The following is a 25,656-nucleotide window of genomic DNA, read 5'->3' on the forward strand; positions in this document are numbered from 1 at the left end:
AAACGCTTGCTGTGTCCATTTCTGTGAGGTTAGGCTATCCAATCTGCATCTGTTTTGTGCTCCCTAGAGCCTTTCCTGTTAAGTTGTTGTGATACCCTGTCCATTTTAACAGAACATGAAGCTTCCCAGCAAGCCAACTGCCAGATTTTCATACTTCAGCTGTACAGGAAGTGTTCCCAAAGCCATGAGTACCCTGTTAAAGTGAATCAGGCATGTATTATTGTAGGTTATTCACAAATAAAACTAAGAATCAATGTGTATATATATATTATTTTCATAAAAACATATTAATAAGGAACACTTGAATTTTTTTTTTTGAATTAGCTTGAAAAAATAGCCTGTAACAAATTTCAGCATAAGATCCATGGGATCACACATATAATAGAAGGTGACATTCCTTTGTCACTTACAGCTCCTGCTGTTACTAAGAGTCCACCTTGGGAAAGATACTGACTTTGTTTCTGCTGATTTTTCTTTCTACTTTACACTTTGGCTGCTTTGTCTGTATTAGCTCTTCCGGGGTATTTCCCAAAGGAGGCAGGAGTCTCTTCTTACTGTTCCGGTTTTCTGAAAGCCACTGTGGAGGCAACTCAAAGGGTCCAAAACCAAATTGCATGGAATATTTGTCATTGGCCATATCAGCTTCTGTGGGCACAGTTGGGGCCACCTGAGCTGCAGAGTCTGCAACTGTATGTGGTATGAATTTGTGAACTAAAGTCTGTTCTACCTCTAAACTTGTTGTAGGAATTTCTTTCTGCTGAAAGTCACCAGAGCCAATGGATTTGGTTTCATTCTCCTCATCCTCTGTTGGCTTGAAGATCTGTTGCTGCCCGATATGAAACATCTCCAGAAGCTGGCTCCCCGAACGGACACTGGGCTCCAGATTAGCATCTGCAACACCACCAGAGCTGACAATGTTTCTCCTGCTATATCTTCGGTGCAACTGTACTATGGTCCCCACTAAGCACTTCCGTACGGATTTGTTGACAGTTAAAAACAACAAAGGATTGGTTAGCAAAGAGACCTTGGGCAACCAAATGGCAGTGAGGAGCAAGAAGACTGAAATATCTGAAATATTGAGTATAGTGCGGTAAATCACCAGAATCACATAGGGAACACTGCAGAAAATAAAAATCATAACCATGGAAAGTAGCATGGCATGAAGTTCAGCTTCTCTCTGGGAGGCATAAGGGATAGATACTGTGTTCTGAGGGGTCCTTAAGGCAGCTATGATGACCTTTTTTTTCTGGCTGGCACTCAGTGCCCTGCGGATAAGAATCATAAAGAGGAATACCACAGCCACTGGTACAATCACAGTGGTGATGTTATAGATGATGACATACACCAGGTGACCAAGGGAATAACTCCAGGATTCAGAACAGGTGGACATGGCATAAATATCAGATACATTGGTCACAGCAAATACTGGGATGCTGGCCACTATTGCATGTGCCCAGATGTAGATAACCAGGTCTCGAGATTTTGCATCAGATATTTTTCTTTCCAGGGGGTATAAAACGGAGTAGTACCTGTCAAAAAATAAATAAAGTAAAACAAAATACAATTGATACAATGAAAAGGCTATAGTTTATAGTGAGCATAATGCCCAAACTTCCTAACCAGGCTGCCAAATGAGTAGCTGCTTATGAGAAAGCAGAAACAAGTGTCCAGCTTTGCAGGTCTGTCTGTAGGGAAAAAAAAAATCCACACTCTAGGAGCACATTACACATGAACAACTCTTTCAGTAACTGGGACTACATTGCCTGGTCTGATGTGACTGAACATTATCTTCAAAATTTCATTATTTTCTTTTTTGTACACAGCACAAATTCACAAACCATGATAGAGACATGGTTATGTCACATTGAAAGGCCAGGCTTACAGTTAAATAGAAAAGCTGCTTTATAAAGGATTTTCTCTTACAGTTGAAAAAAAACCATAGGTCACAAGTCACATGTACCTGACTACTGCCAGTACAACCAGATTTTGTTTTTCCACAGTCTTTGGTGGGCAGAGCCCTCAGCAAAAGGATAGTTTGGACACTATACAATCTATGTGCATTAAAAACAGAAATTATGAATCTCTGACATGATCAAATTTCAGGCATTGGTTCATTGTTCAGTTTTGCTTATTACTGTAGATTTTTAAGCTTGCAGACCTGTCATGAGAGACCTATACATCTATCCTTATCATAAGTGATAGCAACTTGTAATTTTTATAAAGACGATCACAAGTTTTACTCATGAGGGACAAGTGATAAGCTGTTTCAGTGGCAATACTGATGTGCATTACAGATAGCAATACTGCATTTATCAAGATGTTAACATTAGATTAAGATAGATACCACTTTGTTAGCTACAGTTTGCTTTTCTTTTGCAGAGCTAATGTGTTCTCTGGTGAGACACATGACCAGACTATATAACAATAATTTTATCTAACATACATAAATCCAACTGTATTAAACTGTAACCAGTGTCTGCCCTTAAAAATATCTGAATTACTGTCAAGATAATAATAGTTGTACATTTAGGTGAGATCACTGAAAGCCAATCACGTAATAAGCTAAGTTAATGGAATCCAAAAACTTATTCAGTCCAAAAAGCTGCTTTTGTTTTAGACTAATTTTCTATACTCAAAACTTACCTGAATTAATTTGGGTTATTTTAACACTTTTTTTTTTTAATCTAAGCTAGATTTGAAAATTACCAGGCAGAGAAAGTCTTTGTAGGCATTAGTAAATTCTTCTAGCAGGCAATGGCTTTCAAGTTTCACAGTTAAAGATGTGCACTTTGTCTATAGTCTGAAGTTTTTAAGCTTCAGGTTCCATTATTGAACAAGCATTAATGACAGGAAGAAAGAAAGGATAAAAAATTTCTCTAAAGATAAAGCAATAGACTCAAAATCCCTTAGAAAAGTCCAAAGGTATCAGAGTAAACTGACAAATAAAGGTATTCAGTGTTACAGAGAATATTTATTCCATTTTAGAAAGAAGCTGTACATTTTGAGGAAAGTACTGGAACAAGAACAGTTCATGCAATGGCATAATACAATACTAAATAGCATTTACAAGACTAAAATGAAATAATAGCAAAAGAAGAAAGAAAAATCAAGGATTATAATACTGCTCAAATTTGATATCTTACCTGTCTAGAGCAATGGCCGGAAAACTAAGGATAGTTACTGAGCAGAAGACTTTGTGTAAAAACTTGGCAATTTTGCAGAAGAGCATCGTATAGATCCACCAGCAGCAGTGCGGACTGGCACTAAGGACAATGTCAAAAGGCACACAAACCAGGCTGGCACAGATCCCAGAGCAGGCCAAATTCTTAATGAATCGGTTCGTTACAGATTTAAGTACTGATGTTCTGCAGGTTGACCACAGCATCGTGATGTTACCTGAGAGTAGAGATAACAAAGGATAACAAAGCAAAAAAAACCAGAAACAAACAAAAGAACAGATTTGACTGATTTGATACAAATAAAAAGCACTTGTTTGGAGTTTGCTGCAGTCACTGATTTGAGCTATCACACTGGTCAGACTAAAAGTCTGTGTAATGACTACAGACTTTATAAACCAGATGACTGAAAAGCACTTATACCCCAGCTATCTCCTCCCACCATCTAGTAATGATAGAGCTAGGGACTTCCAGAAGCAATCTGTAAGCAGAATATCCAAACCACGTGTTTAGATGCTTACACTGACTCACATGTGAAATGAGCCATCTTGAGTTAACATGCTCATATTTGAATAACTAGTGCCTAATTTATTTATTTTAAGAAAACCATCCACTCTAAGTAAATATAAAGCTTTCTGGCAGGACTCATTTGAATTTACCTGTCTGTGTGCATCAGTGTATTACAGCAAATTTGTTTTTACTTCCATTTGCCACCTCAATGGCAGAGATAAGCCTCTGTGAAGCCACAATCAGAAAAAAAAGCCTTTATTTTTTTTCTAGTTGAAGAGATTCTATGCATACATGATAACATACAATTAAACAAATAGGACGGGAAAAAGTTTTCTGCAAATAACTTCACTGAAGAACACATAGAACGTACATATTTCAGTTTGCAATAGGGAATGGATGTCTGGGGAACAGAAGCACAGAGAGAAACCAGCTTTAGCCAAGACAGTATTTTTCAGTTATGATTGTATCTTCGTCTATCCAGATGTCAGGAAGAAATCTTACATTGAAGAAAAACAATCCTCCCCTAAATTTCCCTTTGATGAAGCAGTATATTCTTACTGCCTTCAGTTCTACTGCATACCAAGATGTCAAAGAACAGCTTCAAAATATATATATTGTCTCCCCTTTAAAAATCTGTTGTTAGCAACCCGATTGTTTGAAATGAAAGAAAAAAGACGTAACAGAACTGTGCAAAAATAAAGTCTTATCTTGAATTCCGTAAAGCACCAGCAACTCCTAAAGCTTTTGCCACTTAAAATAAATACAAGCTAAAGACAGTCCTATTGGTGAAGGAAATGCAGAAAACCCCTATACGATCACAGATGGGCTTCCTTGCCCAAGTGCCTTTCGTGCACGTACGAGGGTGCCCTGCAGACAGGTGAGCCGGCAGGACGGCCAGCAACTCAAATCACAGACGCGCCCTTAGCTACTCGCTGCAGACTGCTGTCAGTGCGCCCAGCTCCAGGGACGTGATGCAGGTGGAACGACTCCCCACGTGCTGGCGCAGCGAGAGGGGGCTCTTCTCTGCCTCAGCCTGCTCAGACCAAGTCCCTTTCCCCTGTGCCCACACAGGCACTGTACTGCTCATACACTTCTAAACAGGTTGTCCAACTGAAATTGAAAACTGCCTCATGTTTCAGCTGAATATTTATCATATAAACACCACAACAGCAGTGCAGAAACCAAGCAGATTTTCTCAGGGGTATTTCCTTCTAAACTTAAAAGGCATCAGAGTTCTCAGAAAGCAGCACTCTCCCTTTTAGGGAATGACCCGACAAAGAAACGGAAGCAAATACACTTTTACAACTTCCCCCAGTAACTGTTAAAAGCCTTTTTTGATAGAGAAGACTCTCAAGTGAAGCACGTATCTCTTGTGATACTATCCCCTAGATAATCAGTTCTAATGCGATCTACTGAGTTATCTCTCTTCCCACAGGGCACTACGCAAGAGACAGTAGTTGAACCATCCAACCAGACAGCAGATCAAGACAAAAAAAGAGCTCAGTGTGCCAGACTTATTAAACTATATTCAAATTTTCATACTGAAGAAATCCTGCAATCACTCTTTGTTACCCAGTTCATTGTACACCTGGCAAAAATTGCTCTCAGTGATATGTATTACTTACTGGAAAGGCTTGCTTAAGATCAAAAAAATGCTTAGCACTAGCCAAACTATGCAACTGTGCTTAGTGCCTATAGCTGGTGTGCGAAAAAGTTGCTTTCCATTAGCACTAACTAAATGGTAAAGGCTAATATCATCCTGATAGGATATGATTCTCCTTGATCTTGTTTCTCTGCCAGGTGGTACTGTGCAGCACCACTGGATCAACCAAGCATAGCTACAAGCGTAAGAATACTGCTTGACAAGGCAATCCCATTTACTCTAGCGTAGTTGGACAGAATGTAAAGTTTACCTTTCTAACTCCAAGAGAAGTGAAATTCTTACTGTAAATGGTACCAACAACTGCATGTTATTCATGCTATATATTGTCAATACTTACTAGAGCTCTTTTTGGTTGAACTTTAATTGATTTATAGGCCAGTCCGACTTTTTAGTGTTCTTTTAGGGTAAATAATACACACAATTAGAGAAAACAGCATCTTGAGCTGCTGATTGTGATATGAAAAAGCAGCTGCAGCCCTCCACAGTTCTCTGCTGACACTACCATTCTTCAGCTTGTTTCTTCTCCCTAACCAATAAAAAAACTCAAGTTTTTATTTGCTGATCAGAATTTTCCTACAGTTGCTGAGATACTGAAATGCCAGCAAGAATATATTCTTGTTCATGAGGCCAAAAGGATGGGTACGTAACAGGAAATACCAGAACGTCAAGTTTAGCTTCTTGATAAAATGCATCATTTCAGTAAAACCATGCAGTATTAACTTTAAAATTTACCTCGCAGATACACTATTTAGGACAGCAGTACTTAAATGTAATTCAGAATTTAACTTTATATAAACTGTGTAATATGTCTTACTATGCACATTCCTTTTTGGTAGCTGACAAAATATTGAGTTAAGTATTTATAATAGGAAGTATTTTAAAGAATGGAATCATCATCTAGTTTTGGCAGGTGCTTCGGGCTTGACAGTATATTCAACATGCAGTATTCAATCAGGTGTATTTAAAGCTTCTTAAATTGCTAAGAGATATTCAGTCAATCAAACCACTTGCTTTAGGAAGCTTTTCCAATCCTCCAGTTATTAAAGAAGTACTTCTCATATAGTAATAATATATTATTACAATGTCATGGAGCAGGGGAGAAGCTGATGATTTTGTTTTAAAAATTAAAATTTTTATGTAGTTTGAATTGCACCAATTTTGTAACTTTACTTCTAAAGCAAGTTTCACCTAAGTTAGAATGACTACAATGAAGAATGGAAAAATAAAAGAAATCCAAGAGTTTTTTAATAATATTTCAGATGCTGCTAGAAAACTACTAGGCTACTTTTCAGGATCTTATAGAGAAGCTTGTGTCAAGACTCAAGATTTACAGCTGTGGAATCACTTCTACAACTCATGTCATATTGTCATCTAAACTAGGGAAGGAAATAAAATTAACTCTGGTGCTGGCTGATCCTGGATGGAAGTGGGAAGAATAAATCAGAAAAGATACTGCATCTAAGATGAAAAAAAAAGAAAAAGGTCTTTAAACAGACAAATGAAGCTGGAGCCTCAAAAGAGAGAGAAAGATAGGCAGGAAGAAGCTGTATCTTACCAAAGTTTGTGACAGTGGAAAGTTAATGAGTGAATATTACTCAGGGAAACAAATATTTTCTTCCACTTGCAACTATACCTTGCCTATAACCAAACCATTCTGATGAACCAGATTAGTTTCAGCATAGACTGTTGCTCTTTCTGCTGATGCCTTAAAATCAAATATTCCCCTTCATGCATCTCAAAGCCACCTACTCAGAGAGAAGAGTGCACCAGAAACTCTGTATACCATCAAATAGAAAGCAGATTAAGAACAAACTGCATGCATTTGCCATTTCATTTCTCCTCACCTTTCACCAGCTACTTATTTCCATGGGGGAGGATAACAACATTCCAGGCAACAAGGTAATTTAGCAAGCATTAAAGCAATTGTGCTCTAAATCTTTTCACCATGTGTAGAGCCACTTTTCTGTTCTATATGTGTTACACATTCAGTGTTGAACCTGTGAAAGGCACTGGTCTGCCACTGATACTCTGCTTGGGTTACGGCTGTTCAGGCTGTTTCACATCCTCACAGCAGGTAATGCTGTCATCTATCCAGGGTTATTTTCTGAGATGTGTGTGTTGGATAACTGGCCTACAGCTACACGACCTTCAATTCAGACTTGATAAATTACACAAGATTGTATCGATGAGCCGGGAGAAATCCAGGGAAGAGTTAGAGTGAATATGCAGCAGACATTGCAGCATCTCACTGTTTCCTGCAAGCCAGTACTGATCAGGATATGAGCATCCCTTATAAATGATCACTTAAAAGCCTCATCACATCTGACACTTAACTGGCATCCTTATCTGTACGCAGACTGAATGAGTAGGAGGTAAGCATCCAGCTTATCTGTGCCACTGAAAATTTCTCCAGGTGAAAAAGAGGAATAGGAAATGCTAAAGGTAACCACTTTATGAGAGGAGCTCTTTTCATGTGCAGGCATGCACAAGCATGCATACAGCCTGCCAGGCAAAGTGAAATAAAGTTAGTTTTATCCCCTTGTATTATCATAAATATCAACATTCAATAAAAATCTTTGTGTATTATATACTTAGAATTATGCAACATTCAGTTTGAAATCACAGTTGTCCCTAAATTTTTTTCTTCAGAAATATCACTGACAAGCAGCCACACAATAAATGAGTTGCCTAGAAATACACTGAGAAAGTAAATACAAGAGTGGGCTGACTTATCATGGTGCTCAGGTAACATCCTTCTAGCCATTACAGTGTTTCAAGTTCATAGTATCTGCAACAAGTAATATTCTCTGAGCATTAAATGTTACGTTATTTTGATTCAAAACAGCAAAAAATATTTTCACTCCCCTTCCAATTTGTACCTTGCTCAGATTTCACTGCCAAAGTGTTGATTCAAGTATTAATAGCTGAGATAGTTTTGAAATCATAGCTCTTATCAATAAATCAATTTATGCAAAAGACTCTGAATAATATCTTTAACAAGCAGAAGGATGATCTCCATGGAAACCAGAGATTGTCATCTAAAATAAATACACTTGCCACTCAGTAAACAAAAAAAATTTTTTCTTTGTAAATTTACTCATGGAACCTTAATTGATGTGATCCAATCCATTAGCTGGGCATAACATTCATGTTTTATATTTTTCTTAGCATTCATCAGCACACAACTGAATCAAAACAGAGTCCATACTCCATCTAGTAAAATCCTCCTTTCCACATCTTGCCTTTCTCTGCTTGCTGATTCCCCCATCCATCTGCAGGTGGGTTCCCAGCATCTACTTGTCCTTCCCAGAGAGAACTACCAGAGCGTCTTCTGTGTACCCACACTCAGTGCAATGTTAAGGGAGAAAAACTGGCAGCCTCCTTATAAAAACAACAAACTAGGATGCAGGGAAAAAGGTGAGAAACTGGGCTTTTTCCTTTAAAGCTTTCATTAAAAAAAGAAAAACCCCTAAAAATATCACCGGTTCCATCAACATGTTCAATGGGAAAAAAAGTTACCTTCTAGAAACACCAGGTTGCTTACCTTCCCAGTCCTCTAACACTTTTTTTTTTTAACTTTTCTGAGTTGCTTTTAGTAAAGTATTTTCTGCAATAATCATTCTGTCAAAAGACAAGCCTCGCTCAAAACGTAGTTCATTAGAAACATTTTTGGCAACCTATGGTAGGAGGCTTTTTTGTGGACCTGGTTGGTAGCCCTTCTTATCTTAAAACATATGTTATCTACTTGTTCATCTCCAGAAGTTACAGGGATGTAAGAGAATTCATGGTGGCTCATACAGCATGAAAAAATGCATTATTTTATAATTCTTCTTCATATATTCTAGTTTAAAAAAATACAGTCAGACTGACAGGATTGCCTTTATAAATGAAAAAGTTACGAAAACAAACATGTTTGTTCCAAACAAAAGATTTGTTCCTGAAAACAAACTCCCACCTTTTCTAAGAACTTCTCTAACTTCAGTGCGAAAATTACTACTGCACTCCAGTTAAAAACAATTGCCAATAAATTTGATTTAACCTGTTGTTTTACGATGCTTCTTTCCCTTTTTAATTTGTGCATATGCCATGAAATCTCTTATATCCAAGATAGAGTGTCTGCTGCAGAAGTAACTAACTTGAAACAAGGTTTGTTATATACTGCAATATTTTTTCCTTTCATAAATCAGGTGATCTCCTTAATTTTAGGATAATGTTTCTCATCTTCTTAGAATTCTCATTCACACACAACTCTTGGGGTAGAGTTGAAATTGGTATTCATACTCATGATTATGAACTGGCACTTTAAACAGAAAAATCAGTGTATAATGGGCTCTGTTCATTCCCAGAATATAAAGACATTCATATCATGTTCCCTCATTTTTTGAAAGTAGAATAATTTACAAAATTATTTAAAGAAAGCAGTGTTCATGAAGTCAAGAAGCATTAAACTTCTTCAGTGTACTAGGCTCCCACCAGAGCACAAGCTCTCCCCACACTGTCAGTGAATCTTTAGGTTTCCTATGATTAAAAAAATTGTTTCAAACTGAAAGAGTCAATACCATAACATAGTAGTACTGAAATGAGCCTTCAGTTAAAAACCATCCTTTACAAGTAGCTTATTACATTTAAATATACGACATCAGGCTGAAGAATGTCATATTCACATCATAAGTATGTATTTAGAAGTATAATTACTTCTGCTATATTATATTCTACTACAATTATATTCTACTATAATTACTATTACTAAATCAGATTCATCAGTGTATGAGCCCAGTTGCATTATGTCAAGGATGAATTTGCCCAGTACAGAGTAACCTGCAAAATGTTTCAGCATAGATGTAAATTATATTGGAAGCTCTTTAATTTAGGGTGTGATATGCAACTATAAAATTTCCCTTCCCAAGAAAGCGTATAGGTATAAAAGACTTCAGGGAAGGAGAGCAGCTGGTTCGTGATAGTTGTTTGGCCCAGAAAGTGTTCCACGCCAGATAGCTTTACCATGTTGCTCACTGAGCTTTTTAAGGACTACATTTATCTTAATAAAATGGAGGAGAAACAAATTGTCCTCATTAGGAAGATGACGAATCTGCAGATATACAGAGAAAATTGTAGAATTGCCATTCAGTAGCTCTGGCACCTTTAAAGTAGAAGCAATAAGAAAGTCTTAATATTCAAAAACTTCCCCAAATCCTAATATTCGAAGGCTTCCCTGAAGATAAGGGAGGAAGGGGATGTACTGTTGAGCGCTACAGGATGCGTCTGACCAACAATATGAACTCAAAACTGCCCTGAGGCTTCCTGATTCCAATGAAAACGAGTGTTAAATATGCTCATCAGGACCTCCAACTCATGTTACTCTGTTTATATACAAGCACCTGATACCTACTACTATTTATGGTACATACAGAGGATTTAGGTGAATCTTATCTGAATGCTGAAAACTGGCTTTATTTTCTTCACAGGGTTAACTGAAAGTCTTCATTGGAACTTTAAAAACACATGGAATAAACACTGAGTAAGGGACTGTGGTATTCACTAAAATCACATTTTCAAAAAGCCTGCCTAACACTGCTGTCTCTATGATCGCCTCTCTGTCTTCATGACTGTAAAAATCTTAAATATTTTTATAAACTAATTTTATAAACTAATATAGCTCTTCTGACTGCAAAAACATGCTGTCAGCATGACTGGGAGTAATACTGTCTCCAGTAATTATACCAAATGTTGTATTGTTCTTAACAACAGGTTTTATTTACTCAGCTTTTTCCATTGCTGTTTGTTCTTCTCTTATTCTTTCTCCTATAACTGTATTTATGCAATATGCAGTAACGAGAAAACAGAAGCATGGAACTCCAAAAGCAGCAGAGGGCAAGATGCAAAAACAGAGGCATCATCAGCAAAACAAACAAAAAAAAGAAGAAGCAGTAACATCCCAACTCCTACGTGCACAATCCTTTATTTACTAGCATTGACCTTGAAATGGGTTTCTTGGGGCAGTTCTGCTCTTGCACAGTTTGGCACATCTATCTCCATTGGCAGTACTAGTGGTGGGAACATGGTACCGACACGGCATTGACACTCACTGCAATGTTGCTGAGGACTATTCTATGCAGTTTGGTGGCAGTCATTAAAGGATAACACCTGCCCATACAATCCACTGGTAGGAGCTACTGTGGCGACAGTGCATCAAAAATGATCACCTCCACTCTGCTTGAGGAGAGACCATGGGTTTCCTGAGAGCAATTGCAACCCGTTCTCTTTGAAGGCTGTATGTTCACTCTGATCAGCTCCATGTCAGCTCTACAGTATCAGCAGTGTATTAGGCAGCATTGCTCACGTCGGGGAAACATTGCTTGTGCCTGGCACTTTACTGTGGAAAAAATAAAAGAAAAAAAGCAGATAACCTTGAAGATGGAGATTTGTAGACTCTGAAAGTGCTGCAGGCATTTAAATAGTTTTGCTACACTTCTTAAAAAGGGTAATCCAGTTTCGAGATTAACTGAAACTGCTGGTCTTCAATTCTCTTTTTTCTAGGGAGGCAACAGACTTACTAAAGCTCTAAAATGCCTTATGTTTTATACAAAACAGCACTCTAAACACACAGGGCTTGATTCAATTGTCTGGTCCTACACAGGGGGGAAACTAGCTGGTCGAATGCAATCAATATTTGTCATAACATTTTGAGCATTTGCGAGCTCTAGTTCATGATGAAAGTTTCGGGAGGAAAAAAGTTGGTATTATCACCCCAGACTTCTGCAAGAAGCAATACCTTCTTACAATGTCTTACAAGACATCTAGATGGTTGCAAGACCATTATGTGAAGGTAGGGGACAGGATTGCCATGTTTTCTTCAGATTTCTTATCACTTATGTACTAAGAAAGCCTTTCATCCATGTGATCTCTCTAGAGACAATTAAGAATACCACTCCTGCTGAGAAAGTTTCCAGCTTTGGTGGATGCTGGGATGTTACTGGGGCACAGGAAACCATCAAGCCCCACTACCTGCTCCATCAGGCACATTTCTCTCAAGTTTCCTCTACTAAAAGGTGCACTTGACCCTAAGGTGGTATAAGCTTTGTGGGCTCCAGTTATAAACAGTTTCTTGTTTATTAAGTTTTTAGCCTAGCAAAAGACTTCAAAATTTAGTCATATTACGTTTGTCTTACATGCAAAAAATATTCAACAGAAAAAAAATATTTCTTCAAAATAATAATGTTTCACATATATGTTTTTCCTTTTTTACTAGCCTATTGTTCTGCTGAAGAAAGCAGCTTCTATTTGGCCTGTCCTTAAAGCGGACTCTGAATGCAGCTCAATCCTGCTGCCAGTCCAACAAGCATTTCTCTTCTAATCTTATTTTATTCCTCATTTTGTATTCTGTGCCAGGCTCCTTAACACCTCCATCGTCTCTGCCACCAGTGTGACATGCTGCTGGGATCTAAGTGAGATGAAATAAGAGATGTGGCCTCCTCCCTCTCTATTACAGGCAGAAAAGACAGTGTAGACAGCGGAAGGATGTTTTTTCACTTGTTAAATTACCGGGTTTCCGAGCTGTATCAATATCTCTAGCACAGCACGTGGGAAATAATTACCTGGCAACTGAAAACTCTATCAAATTGCAACAGCTGACACTTACATGACTTCCAGACTTTGACTACAAACCTGTAAAGCAGAATTTCCCTAACCAGCACAATTTATAAGGCAGTTGAGATCATGACCCACTTTTGTTTCTTACACAAGCTGCAGACCAGTGAGGACAGAACAACTTTGCTAGGGTAAGTGTCAGTGTTGGGATGTTAACCAGCTCATCATTTATCTGGAAACCAGATCATCATTTGTCTGGCTCAAACTCAAAAGACTCAAGACTTCTCATTTTGGGCTAGCTCTGAAATTTGGATTTCCCAATGCTTTCGTTGCCCTCAGCATTTATGAGCATGAGTTTGTCAAGTAAAAAGCCCTTGATTTTTTACTACTATAGCAAGCATTTAATAACATGCAAAGACTAAAATGGAAGCAATGAATTATTTCTCACGGAAAGAGTAACTTTCCTTGCCAAACCAAACTACAAAGAACATGAAACCCCTGCAACTGGATCAAAAATAAAACCCAAATAGGTCAAGTTTAAGAATCTCGGTTCAACTCAGTTTCTGGATTAATGGTTCTGGGAGAAAACGTGCACACACGATTGGGTTTTACAACCCACTAAACTAGGAAAACCATGTAGCATTGACAGAAAGTTCTGCTTTGTGATTTGGGTTTTATTTGAACTGAAGACTCTCACTAAATCTGATTAGTGAAATGTGTTGGGGAAAAATGCACATAAAAGTGCATAAAGTTCCTGCAAAATGAAACTATAGAAACAGTATGGAACAGTATAAGCATTTTTTTCTGGACATCTGCAAAAATTATACTGAAGGAAGGGCAAGGAGGTGAAGATGGAGGGAAGTTAGGAAACATGCCAAAAAGTTCAAAATTGTGATCCTTACATCAACCATAACTTGTATGATATGATGGTATTTGTAATGTCAAAATCGCTATGGGAAATAATTATTAATACAATTCCACTTCTGAAATTTCTTTCATGATGTCCTCAGACTATTGTATTAATATAATTTCTGGTAGGCAGATTCTAAAGTAACTGCTAAAGATCTTGGACACTCAGTGGAGATACTCTGCTGTTGCATCTTTAAAAACTTTGCTCACTTGTATTTCTTTCACATCTGAGGGGAGGAAATAAAGGGCTACGCTGGTATTTCTCCAATTTTTCCTATCCATTGCCACTTTCTCCCATCTCCCATCTCCTACTTTCTGTCTGATTAAAGGGACAGACTTTCTGGGTGGCCAACAATCAGTTTCTCCCTTTAGATAATCCTTTGACAGCTACCGAGATCATTTAAGCCAATAAAGGAAATAACCAGGCTTGCTTATTTTACTGAAGTACTCTAGATCTGTCTGAAATCCTTGCCCCTGTTTTAAAACTCATTTCCTCAAAGAACCCAAAATGCTTCAAGCTCCTTCCAAAGGTGAAAGTTTAAAGAATATTACTTCTGCAACTTGAGGACATTGGATTGTTCCCACATCATGATAACATTACAGATATAGGGTATTATCTTTAAAACTTAAGCATGGAAATTAAAAACCTGAAAAAGAATGTCCAGATTTACTGCTCTAACCATAGCAAGAATATAAACCTTTTCAAAGTTACTAACTTTTTGAATTATAGCACCTAAGGGAATAGTTTATTTAACTTATTCTACAAATATAACCTCCCAAAATTTTAAAATTCTAAAAACAAGTAAACACTTTTTTAAACCCAAAGACTTCATAGGAGAGATAGAAGAGAGAGCAAAAGAGTAAAAGGAAATAGATACATAAGAGGTAAAAAGACTGGTACAGAAAATATGTTGTCATTGGCAGAACAGGCAGGGGATCCCGCATCTCCTTTATCACCCTAGTACGATACCTAGTGAATCATGTGGCCTCTCTGCTGGCAGGCTTTGTGCCAGTCACCCTCAGAGAGCAAATTCAAAGTGGCTATTGAAACAGTTCAAGGCCTGGGAAGCTCGTGAAGCACGTTCTTTTTATGAAGAAGCAGTGTGTCTGTTCTTCATCATCCTTGGTATGAGAGAAACAGCTTTTGTCCCTTTGTTACACCAAGAACCCAGAAAAGGGCCTTTTCAACCTGAATATCATGGAAAAACTGAGGGATGCAATAACAATTCTTCTTACATATGCAAGGTGATTTCCAGCAACACATCTGTTTACACAGGCTTGCCTGGCTACTGTGCTAAATCTAAATTGTAAATAGCAACACAGGGAGCAAGCACATTTAAGATTTGCTTCAACACAATCGTGTTATCCTCCAGTAGCTTTTTGTTTGTAGGTAGCCCGTACCCACTCCTGTTGATAGCCTTGCTAAGTGCGTCTAGTGGCATCTCTTCAGATGCTCTTTTTTGTTTGACATTACCCCACATGCCCCTGTAACTCATATACAGCCACGTGGGTGCATTTAAGGAGATCTTACCACTAAGATGTGACTTTTCACATCCCAGATGCTACTCAATTTTACTTTAACGACAAGACCAGCCCCAGCCTCCTCTTCTAGGAGGAACTGCAAGTCCCCAGTCCTCTCAGACAGACATGTCAAGGTCAAATCCCAGAGCAGACCCACAGACTTATCAAATGAAGGTACAGACTTAACCCATTTGAGGCTGTGGAGAACCATATGTCTTTTAGTGCAGCTCCAGCATTTGACCTGTGCTGGAAGCCACTACAGCAGCCAGCAGGCAGGAACCACGGTCTCCCACCTTTCAGCTTGGTCCTTGGTGCACCCCTGTGCTCTCCAGAGTCCTGCTCCCCACTGCCTTCCTCCTCATCGCCGTACAGAACTCTACCAGGCCAGAACGCAAAGCAGCAAAGCATCACGGACTCGGGCACGGCCCGACAACACTGGGCTTAGGCGGAACTGTTCCCCTTCTCTCTAACGCTTTTCCAGTTGTTCACTCCAGGTATTAAGGCAGTACTCACAAAAGAAGCTAGCTTCAATGCCATATTGTAGTATGGTGTACATCACAGATTTACCCTGTCTGATAGCATTAAAAAAAAAAAAAAAAAAAAAAAAAAAAAAAAAAAAAAAAAAAGCTTGACTAAACTGCTGGTAGGTTTGTTTTCTCTAGCTTATCTTAGCTGAGGAAAAAAGCACAAATATACGCAATTTTAAATGAACAATGCTTAACCCAGGAACACAGTTTAAAAAGCCTGTGACAATTACTAGTTAACAAGCAAATTTTATGTTATCATTGGTAAATAAGACTATCTTGTATTCTTTCTCTTGCTGACAAAAAAAAAAAAAAAAAAATCCTACCCAGGATTTGATCCTTCTCCTTTGAAGATGAAATAATGTTTGTAGCTGAAAGCTATTTCATGGAGCAGAAATTTTCTCTCCTACCACCCAGTCTTGTAATTTTTTTTTTTTTTTTTTTTTTTTTTTTTTGCTTTATATAATCAAGAAAGATCTGATGTCATTTCTGCATCGGTCTGACTCTCTGCAAAATACCAAGTTAGCAGAAGAAAATTTTATTCTTTGCATATTTTTACCATGCAACCATTCATCAGGTCAACAGCTGGACACATTTACTCTTAATTCTTTGTACACAGATGTCTTCAGACAGAAATTACATATGCTAATACTTCCTGCACAGGAAGATTAATTTATTTTATATTTAGAAACAAGCCTTTTCTTTCCCTTCTGCAGCTGACTCTAATGAGTAGTTCTCTCTGCAGCTCCCAGGCCTGTCAACAGAAGCAGACAATACCCCCAGGAAGAAGAAAATAAAGCTAGGGACTCTGACCCCTATTTCTGAAACACTATGACTTAGAGAGCGTGTGCGCGGGGGGAACAGTATGAACCTCAACTAAATAATACAAACAAAATCACACGGAAAAATATTGTGCCTAATTATCATAGCAAGGCATTTCACTTGACAAAGGTGAATCTACAGCGCCAGATCAGAGTTACTCAAGTTCACCGAAGGGAAGAGATGAGTGCACAGAATACCCTGGAGAAGGCCAGGTGCTCTGCTGTCAAGATCAAGGCAACATTTCAGGCCTGTCTGAAGTCAAGAAGATGGTTTTGTACCTTCTCCCCTTCCCCCCACCCCCAAACAACTTACACAGTAAAGAAGTAAAATCTAGTATTTTATTATCAAGAGTTCTCATCTGGGATTCTCCCAGAATTTCCTCCCTCTCCTTTTCCTACAGTGTCCCATGCACAGCAGTATCATGCAGACATCTGTAGTGTCTGCTCCCCCGGCCGCTTCCTTTCCCTTCTGCTGCCTCTTCCAGTAACAGTTCCCTTTTATTTGATCCAGCAAAAGACACTGCTGGTCTCGGATTCTCTCACTGCAACCCAGCACCGTCAGAATATCATTGGGCTTTAATGGGATGGGCCACCACCATTCTTTGGAATATCCTCATGGAAAGTATTATTGCTCAAAGCTTCCTTTTTATTATAAGGGCCAGAAACTCGGCTCAACTCACCTTCTGTATCTCCTCAGCAAGGCCAACAGGTAGTAGAGTGTTTGATCTAATCAAGATTGATGACTCAGGATCAAAAAAACCATGCATGTGCCCAGGATTGACTAAGTAAAGGGAATCAGATCCACTAACACTAACTGAAGAAACAGTGAATTTTCTCCTGGCCTTAAGAATAAGAAAGATTTTAAAATTCTAGATTTGGACATTCTCAGGCAACAAATTAGTATTGAGGGCAAGAAGAGCTGTGCAAACTGCATAATATCTATGCAAAAAACAGACTCACAGTTTAGAACAATCCTTAAATTGATCTTTATATTAAATATTTATTCTAAATCCAATTGTAGTTCCTCAAAATATTAAATTTCTTCACTACTATACTACTCCCCAGTGAGTGATTTTTTTTTTTTAAGTTTTCTTGCAGTCTATCAAGAAACCCAGATAACTGCCCTACTGGAAAAGAAAGATAATACTGTCATTTTTACAGTAAGTCTCCTTTTCTTCCCAACTGTTAGAAATACAATTAGCCATCCATATTTGCACTTCCTAAGTTGCTGGGCACAGCAGATGATACTCTATGCCAAAATCTTCCATAACACTGCCAAAACCTTGCCATAGGTCTCCTTGCACTACTAACACAGGTTTATGCCTTAGCACGGGCTGACCCAAACTCACTCATCACTTACCTATGTGCAATATAAACTTGTAAACTTTTGTGTTGCTGATATATGCAGCTGAGGAGAATCCTTCTGCTGATATATGGGGTTTTCAGCTCTATTATTAGCTTATTGAAATCAAACTGCTCTTGATATGAAAAACTAATACAAAGCTGGAAAAAAGCGACCTGAAACTAGTTTCTAATTTCACTTTCTGAAACTTGAAAATGACGTCATTATCCTGCCAAATGCACATAACCTGATAAAGTTTATCATGTATTAGCCATTTTCATGTAGAAATTAGATGGAGCTAACACACAGGTAGCACAGAACTAACCCTATAAAAGACAGCACCCACCATAAGAAACCCGAACCATATCTGAATATCCCATCTCTTCCACTGAAGAGAACTACACAGGGCAGTGACACGGTACATATCAGTGACACAGGCAGTAATATCCATAGATCACCAACAGGTTAGTCACTGTGTCATTGACCTCTGCTTATTAAATATTTAACCTAGCTATAAAACAAAGTATGTATTATTTATATTTCAGTACTTGCCTTTCCTATTTCTACATTTCTCATCAATATTTCAAAATGTTACAGTTCTGCTTCTTCCCTTTTTCTTTCCTACAAAAAATTACAATGTCCCAATAGTTGCGAATGCTCACATGATATGCTTCTGTATTTGGCCTCCTTTTCTACCAAATCATGAATTCTCAGCCAGCACAAGAAAGTATTTCAGATACATCTATACTGTATGAGAAAAAAGCAAACAGAAAATAAAAACATTCCAGCAATTACTCTTAACTGCCAAACTGGCGGCTCCAGTGCAGGGCTGGGAGACTCACGTGTGAACACACAGATGTTCACATTATGAGTCCACAGATTTGTTCTCAGGAACAAAAGACATTTAAGAACATCTTAGGAACATGAGGAATGATTAGCATTTCCAATGCACTTCTGCAAAAGAGTATAGTGCTCTACAGCAGAATTATTTTTGAAAACATTTTGAAATTATTTTACAAAAGAAGCTGACAAACTGATTACCGAGAATGCGTAGCAACAATTCTAATTACCAACGGTGAACACCTCACTGCTGCTGCAATTCTTTGCTTTCTGACCTTTGCAATAGCATTGTCTCAAAGGGAATGTAAGCATTAAATGGAGAATAATGTTTTGCACCCTCACTAGAAGAATTTCAAAGGCTTCACAATTTTAAAAAGACAGGAATGCATTCTGCTTGGGTTTTAACTTATCTTCCATGCTGGAGCTGTATTTTGAGTACTATGTGAATTCCATGAAGGAAAAGCTTTCCAGCTGCCCCTTCAGCTTTGTAGCAGCCGTTGTCTAGATGCAAAATTCAATGCTCATGTTTCTATTTTTAAGTAACAGCTTTATGATTAGTCCTATTACCTTAAAAAGGGAACATACATACATATTGCACTCTTCAGGGTGAATATGAAGAGCAAGATTAAGTTTGCACATTTTACAAGTGCCTGGAAAATTGCTCTCTTTCAGGACAGCACAGAAAAAGCTTTTGTTAATTTATCACGCGGGCGTTTGCTGTACTTCATGTAGTGGGCTACTATTAAAATATGCTAAAATAAAAAGTGGTCTTTGCTCCAAGGATATCATGTTATTCTGTTACCATTTTTTTAACTCTACTTCTGAATTTTACAGAAGTCCTTCCTCTAAGAAACTTGGAATTAAAACAGTAGTTGATCCAGATTGAAAGATAAAACCAAAAAATTCACAGTATTTTACTGAGAGTTTACAACTGCCTCTGTAGCCTACCCAATAAAATCTTAACTTCAAAACCAAGCTCTATGATGATACAAAAAACAGCCTTATAGAAGAACTCAAAAATATGTTGCTAAACCTGACTCATTTTAAAATTACTTTTGTAAGCAGCTCAACAGACCTGTACACTGAGGAGAGCGAAGGTCTCCCACCTGTCTCCTAAATGAAGCAGAATTTACATGACATACAAGCACTCCCAGACAGCTAATAAAATTATTTTTAGGGAAGATTATTCTCTTTTGGTTCATGTCTCAGAGTGTCCCTACAGCCAAAAAAAAAAAAAAAAAAAATGGTATTTCAAGGACGGAAGAGTTTATTTAGCATTGCAAGCTTTATTGATAAAATATGCTAATAGAAAGATGTAACTGATAACTTCAATGGTTAAAGAAATATTTCCTAAAGCATATAGCGTACGCATAAGTGCAAAAAAATGTGAATGCAATATTAATATTTGAATTGTATATACATTAATAGCTACTGTTGTTGAATAGCCCTTTCATAGTATACTTGGAAGCTGTATCTCGCAGTACGGAGCAGCAAATACAGCCAATATGTCAACAGCCTTTTCTGAGTTTGTATGGTTAAATTTAACAACACATAAATTATTTTGATCTAATTTGCGAAGAGTCTGGTATTTGAGACTTTTTAAAAAAAAGAAAAATCTCTCCCAGGCCAAATGCTTTGCCAGAGATTTCTGCCATGTACCTCATTACAATATTAATGGCAGTCATACCCTTAAATCTTCCACAATCCTTTGAAAACATATACCACAAATACCCCTGGTATTTAACAGAGAACTCCCTTACAAGCGTCAGTGGCAGCCACTACTCTTTCATAGCTGTATGTTTTTAATGCAATTTGATAATGCTACTTCAAGAAAGACAATGGACATTAAAAACAAATTTTATAATGCCATATACTAATAGGACTATTTCTATTCCTTTGAAATGAGCAGATATAATTGGGAAGCATTTTATATATCCTTTTATGTCATTCTAATCATCCCAGGCTGCCTGATTTATGAAATAGTTGCAAAATATTTCATATCCAGCTTTCCTTTGCTGGGTGATGGAGTCTCTGTAAGACACACAAGGAGATTCACACTATAAGATAACTTACGTAGAAAAGTTAAAACTAAAGTAAAAGGCAAAACTGAGACATGAAGCCACTTTTCCTCCTTCAAACAGGCCACCGTCAAAGACTTCAGCTGCCCCAGTGTTTACTGACAAACACGAGCACAAAACTACCTTAATCGCTTCTCAGTCCGGCTGAGATGGTGACACGGAGCAGCAACGGAGAAAACAGGACTGAAGCGTCGTCTCCAGTTCTCTCCATTACGAGTAATTGAATGAAGAGAAGAAGATTTACAGTTCTTCCTCTTCTCTTCCAACCCCTTGGTTAGGTCAATAAATAAGAGTAATGCTACCCGTGAAAGAGGGAGAGAGTTTTTCCTGTCAAACAACAAGAAAAAAAGGAAGAGGGGAAGAGATTACCCCCTACATGCATATCACACATGCTAAGTTCAAATTCGAATGGTGGTATGAAAATATAGCTTCAGCCTCCTAGAGGCACAAACTCAGAGCATCTGATTAATCTACAGGAGGTTTTATCATTTTTAACCTTGTATTTAATGTTCTTTGCAACAAAGGACCTAACCCCAGCTGCCAGCGAACTCCTCCTGTGTCAGGGATTCATCCCCCACATCCTCAGTGTCCTCCCACGGTCTACCAGAGGAACCAGGAGGCATTGCCTGGTTAGATAGCTATTTACTTCAACCATATCATTAGACAAATAGTGATAATACCATTATCGGACTCGCACTGCTCTAAAAATACATGAAACCTGTAATTCAATGAAACTGGCACTAAAATTATTCCCTTTCCTCTATTCCAACGTTTATTTTGTTAACTTACTGGTGATGAAAAGATAACTATTACTCATTACATGATGCTGGGAAACAGAGCAAACACTAAAAAAGAAAAGCAGGCCTCTTCCTCTTTGCCACATAAATAGTCTTAGAGTTATTTTTTTTTAAATAATTCTGTATCGCACTTGAAAACAAAAAGATTTACAAAAACTGCTTTCATGCTGGTTTTGTTGGCTATAATAGATACTCATGGGTAAAAAATTTTCTCTGCGTAGCCTCTTTCTGGAAAGTGATGTGCTTGCAAACATTATTAATTCAATTTACTTACTCGTTTTCATTTTCTCCCTATTTGAGCTGTTCATGGATTTTCACATCCAGTTTCACAGTATACGTTTTCAACAGCCAGTACTCAAGCTATATTGGACTGCTCAGGCTCGTTTTATGGAACTGCTCTACGCCCGCAAGCTTTGTCTCTCTTCAAAGGACAAAACAGAGAAAAATCTAATCTTCCTTTATGCTAGCATTTCAGAATAACAAACGCCCACAAGAGCAACAGTTTGTGAATGGCAACAAGAGAAGCAAGAATGTTGGGGGAAGTAATATCTTTTATTAAGCCAATTGCACAAGCTGGAGGAGAAAGAAAGATAAGCTTTCAGGCATACGGACAGACCTCTCCTGGTCATGAGAACTGTATTTACGTATTCTTTGATCTGTATGTCTGTCTACAAGGACTCTCTTTTTTCTGGTTTAACACAAAGCCGGTAGGATATTTCTTACATTTATTAAAATGCAAGTAAACAGAATGCAAAATAAAGCCAAGTTTATGACAAATACAAAAACTAACTATCTTCAAAATAAAGCTTTGAGGCTCTAATAATTCTGTCATTCAGACAGATGATGCATCAACACAGAAATGTATACACAGTTCTCCCATTCATTTTGATGGAATGATTGGGCACTTTCCAGCATATTTATCTAAAAATCTCTACTCCCACACATTTAAACTTAATTTTCTGTGCTTAGATTAACACTATACTGCCTCCACACAGTATCACACAGCCTACAACCAGGAGGACAAGTGGAGGTAAAACTCCAGGCATTGTAATAGCACTGTCTGTTTGGTACCAGGGGGAGAATCATCTGGGTTTTTCTTACATGATAGAGCACAGAAATCTCTCTCTGTGCTCACAGTAATAAATGGGGTCTTTGAGAAAGAAAAAAAAAAAAAAAAAGGTACCAAACCTGCCTCGTGCGAGTCCACGCTCAGCACTGCTGAGTGCTGCATGCCCTGGCAGCTACATGGAGGTTGCAGTAGCTTTTTGTTAGCAGCTACCAGAGGATGCGAGATGCTGCTGAGAGCAGAGTGTACTTTTCTCTCCCGTTGTGCCTGAGTGAGCAGTGCTGGGCGAGTGAAAATAATTCCATAACTCATAACGCTGCCTGCTGAGTTTTCAGCAAGCGACCACACTTACCACTTTTCTTAGGTTTTTATAAATAGTGTTTGTAGACAGGCACTGCATAAGAAAGGCAGAAAGCAGGCCATCCTCTGTCTCCAGAAAGGCGTTCAGGGAAGCACTACACACTTCAAGTAGGATTATAGACATATTATCATGTATTAATATTAATCTCACATATATACTCTTTAAAATTACATGCAAAAGCAAGTTTGACACATGCTGTCTACCAGGCCCTAAGCACGCCAGTAGGCCTTACTGGGCCCTGACCAGCCTGACCTGGGACCTGCACCCACATGGCCTGGGCACCCAGTCCTGGCCTGAGCCGTGCTGGGGCTTTACCTGCCACCCGTCTCCAGCTCTGTCTCGTGGATGGACCTCTGCCTCGTGGATGGAAAACTCTTCAATCTGCACCTTCTCCATGGACCAAAATATCTGTAACTCACCCCCATATCTACAGCCAGATTTCAGACTTTATTACAGTTCTTTACAGGTTTTGCAACTGTTAGAGGTTAAAAAAAAAGCAAAAAATGATTTCTGTTGTATGCTCTTTAGATGGTCACAGTTTGTAGTCAATCTTTTGAGAACCCCTGAGCAGCAGCAAATTGTTCAAAAGACTCCCCGAGTCACGGCAGAATTATTCCATGCAGCGGTAGTATCCGATTAATCAGGATAACTGAAAGCACTCAAATACCAGCAGGGATTTTCTAATTAGGACTCTTCCAGTTTAGTTAATCATTCTGCAAATCAGAATTTATTTTAAAAATAGCTTAGCTAAAGCAGAATAAAAATTGTGTGGATTTTTTTAAAATAAAAAGTATATTAAAATTTGATTCCTAGAGCTTCCAGACATACAGCCTGGCCACTGTCTAGATTGAGAGATCAGAAATAGGAGAACTGAGATAAGAACCAAGAGCAGATGGTGATTCTGTTTGGTGACACCTTAAGTTTGATATTCTAGAGATGGCGAACGTCCATCTGTATAGCATCTCAGGACAGACAGCCAAAAATCACTAGTCATTTTGACAATTTTAGGAGTATGGATATAGATGCACATAAAACCATTGCTCTTGCTGCTACTACCATCATGTGCTTTAGTTCCTTGTTCTATTTCCTTTGCTCATGGAACTTTTGAAATCTAAATTATAAGCTTTGCAGACAACTTCAGTCAAAATGAAGAGGATGCTGAATGCATCCAAATATTGGGGAAACACAATTCTTAATATGGATCCAAACTATACAGCCCAAGTTCTTCTCTAGTTTAAAAATTAACTAAAATTATTAAGTTAGGGAAGAAAAAAAGAACAGTAAATCATTTCAGACATAGCTAAGGAAAACCTGTAAAAAGTAGAGGCCTCAAAGACATCAAGTAAATTATGATGGGAAAAAAAAAAAAAAAAAAAAAAAAGACAGTCTTGCCTTGTAGAGGACTGAGATATAAACCACAACCTCACATGCCTGAGGAGAAACAAGAGATATTACGATAGCAAAAACATTTAAATTCATTAGTCAAAATTCATCATAGTAGTTCCTAATATTTTGCACAAACTTCAGCATCTAATTTTAAAATGTCCAATTTTTATGTCCAATGATTACAGCACTGGAACATCTCTCTTATGAGGAAAGGCTGCAAGCTGGGCCTCTTTAGCCTGGGGAAGAGAAGACTGAGAGGGGATCTTATCAACATCCATAAATACCTTAAGGGAGGGTGGGGGCCGGACTCTCTTCAGTGGTACCCAGTGACAAGACAAGAGGCAACGGGCACAAACTGAAACACAGGAGGTTCCACCTGAATATAAGGAAAAATTGTTTTACTGTGAGAGTGACAGAGCACTGGAACAGGGTGTCCAGAGAGGCTGTTCTTCTCTGGAGATATTCAAAATCCGCCTGGATGTGATCCTGTCTAACATGCTGTAGGTGACCCTGCTTGAGCAGAGAAGTTGGACTAGATGATCTCCAGAGGTCCCTTTCAACCTCAACCATTCTCTGATTCTGTGATTCTGTAATCTTCCATTAGTCTTTTTTTTTTGGAGGCTACTACAAACATTTTAGATGTGATGCACATTTTCAGAGTACTTAATGGGTCAAGACTTAGCTATGTTAGAGATTTAATTTCAAGATGTGAATGCTTAGGTATATCTTTACCTTCAAGGTGATACATGAGAGAGTCTACAGTGTCAGGACAAAATATTCTTACACCAAAGGTAATTTTGTCATGGAAAAAACCTTCCAAAGATTTTTGGCAAACGTAGAGCTCAACTGTATTAAACAAAAATGTCATAAAACCTTCCTCATAAAGAGTCTTTAAGTTGCAGCAAGAATGATGCTTAGAGCACTAAATATTTGCAGCCTTTAAAGTGTATATATAAAATATATAAAATAAAGGCCTACCTCAAATAAATCTGTGAAAAGACTAGAGTAGTGAAGAGTAAGTAGAATTTTATGTCCCCAAAGAAATAAGAGGTAGAGCTTCCAGGAAGACCAGAGT

At 38.1% G+C, this 25,656-nt stretch overlaps 1 protein-coding gene across 4 annotated transcripts in view; it reads right to left on the bottom strand.

The window, feature by feature from the left end:
- Positions 1-312: 312 nt before the first annotated feature.
- Positions 313-25,656, bottom strand: part of GPR176 (G protein-coupled receptor 176) — a 47,056-nt gene continuing 21,712 nt past the window's right edge. For all 4 annotated transcript variants that reach the window (XM_062576490.1, XM_062576488.1, XM_062576489.1 and 1 more), the window contains exons 3-4: positions 3,144-3,396; positions 313-1,529 (exon numbers count right to left, since the gene is read on the bottom strand). In XM_062576490.1, coding sequence (XP_062432474.1) covers positions 425-1,529; positions 3,144-3,396 — 1,358 coding nt within the window. In that variant the 3' untranslated portion in view covers positions 313-424. The remainder of the gene's footprint in view (positions 1,530-3,143; positions 3,397-25,656) is intronic.

The sequence above is a fragment of the Rhea pennata genome, chromosome 5, assembly GCF_028389875.1.
Source record: "Rhea pennata isolate bPtePen1 chromosome 5, bPtePen1.pri, whole genome shotgun sequence".
Lineage (NCBI taxonomy): Eukaryota > Metazoa > Chordata > Aves > Rheiformes > Rheidae > Rhea > Rhea pennata.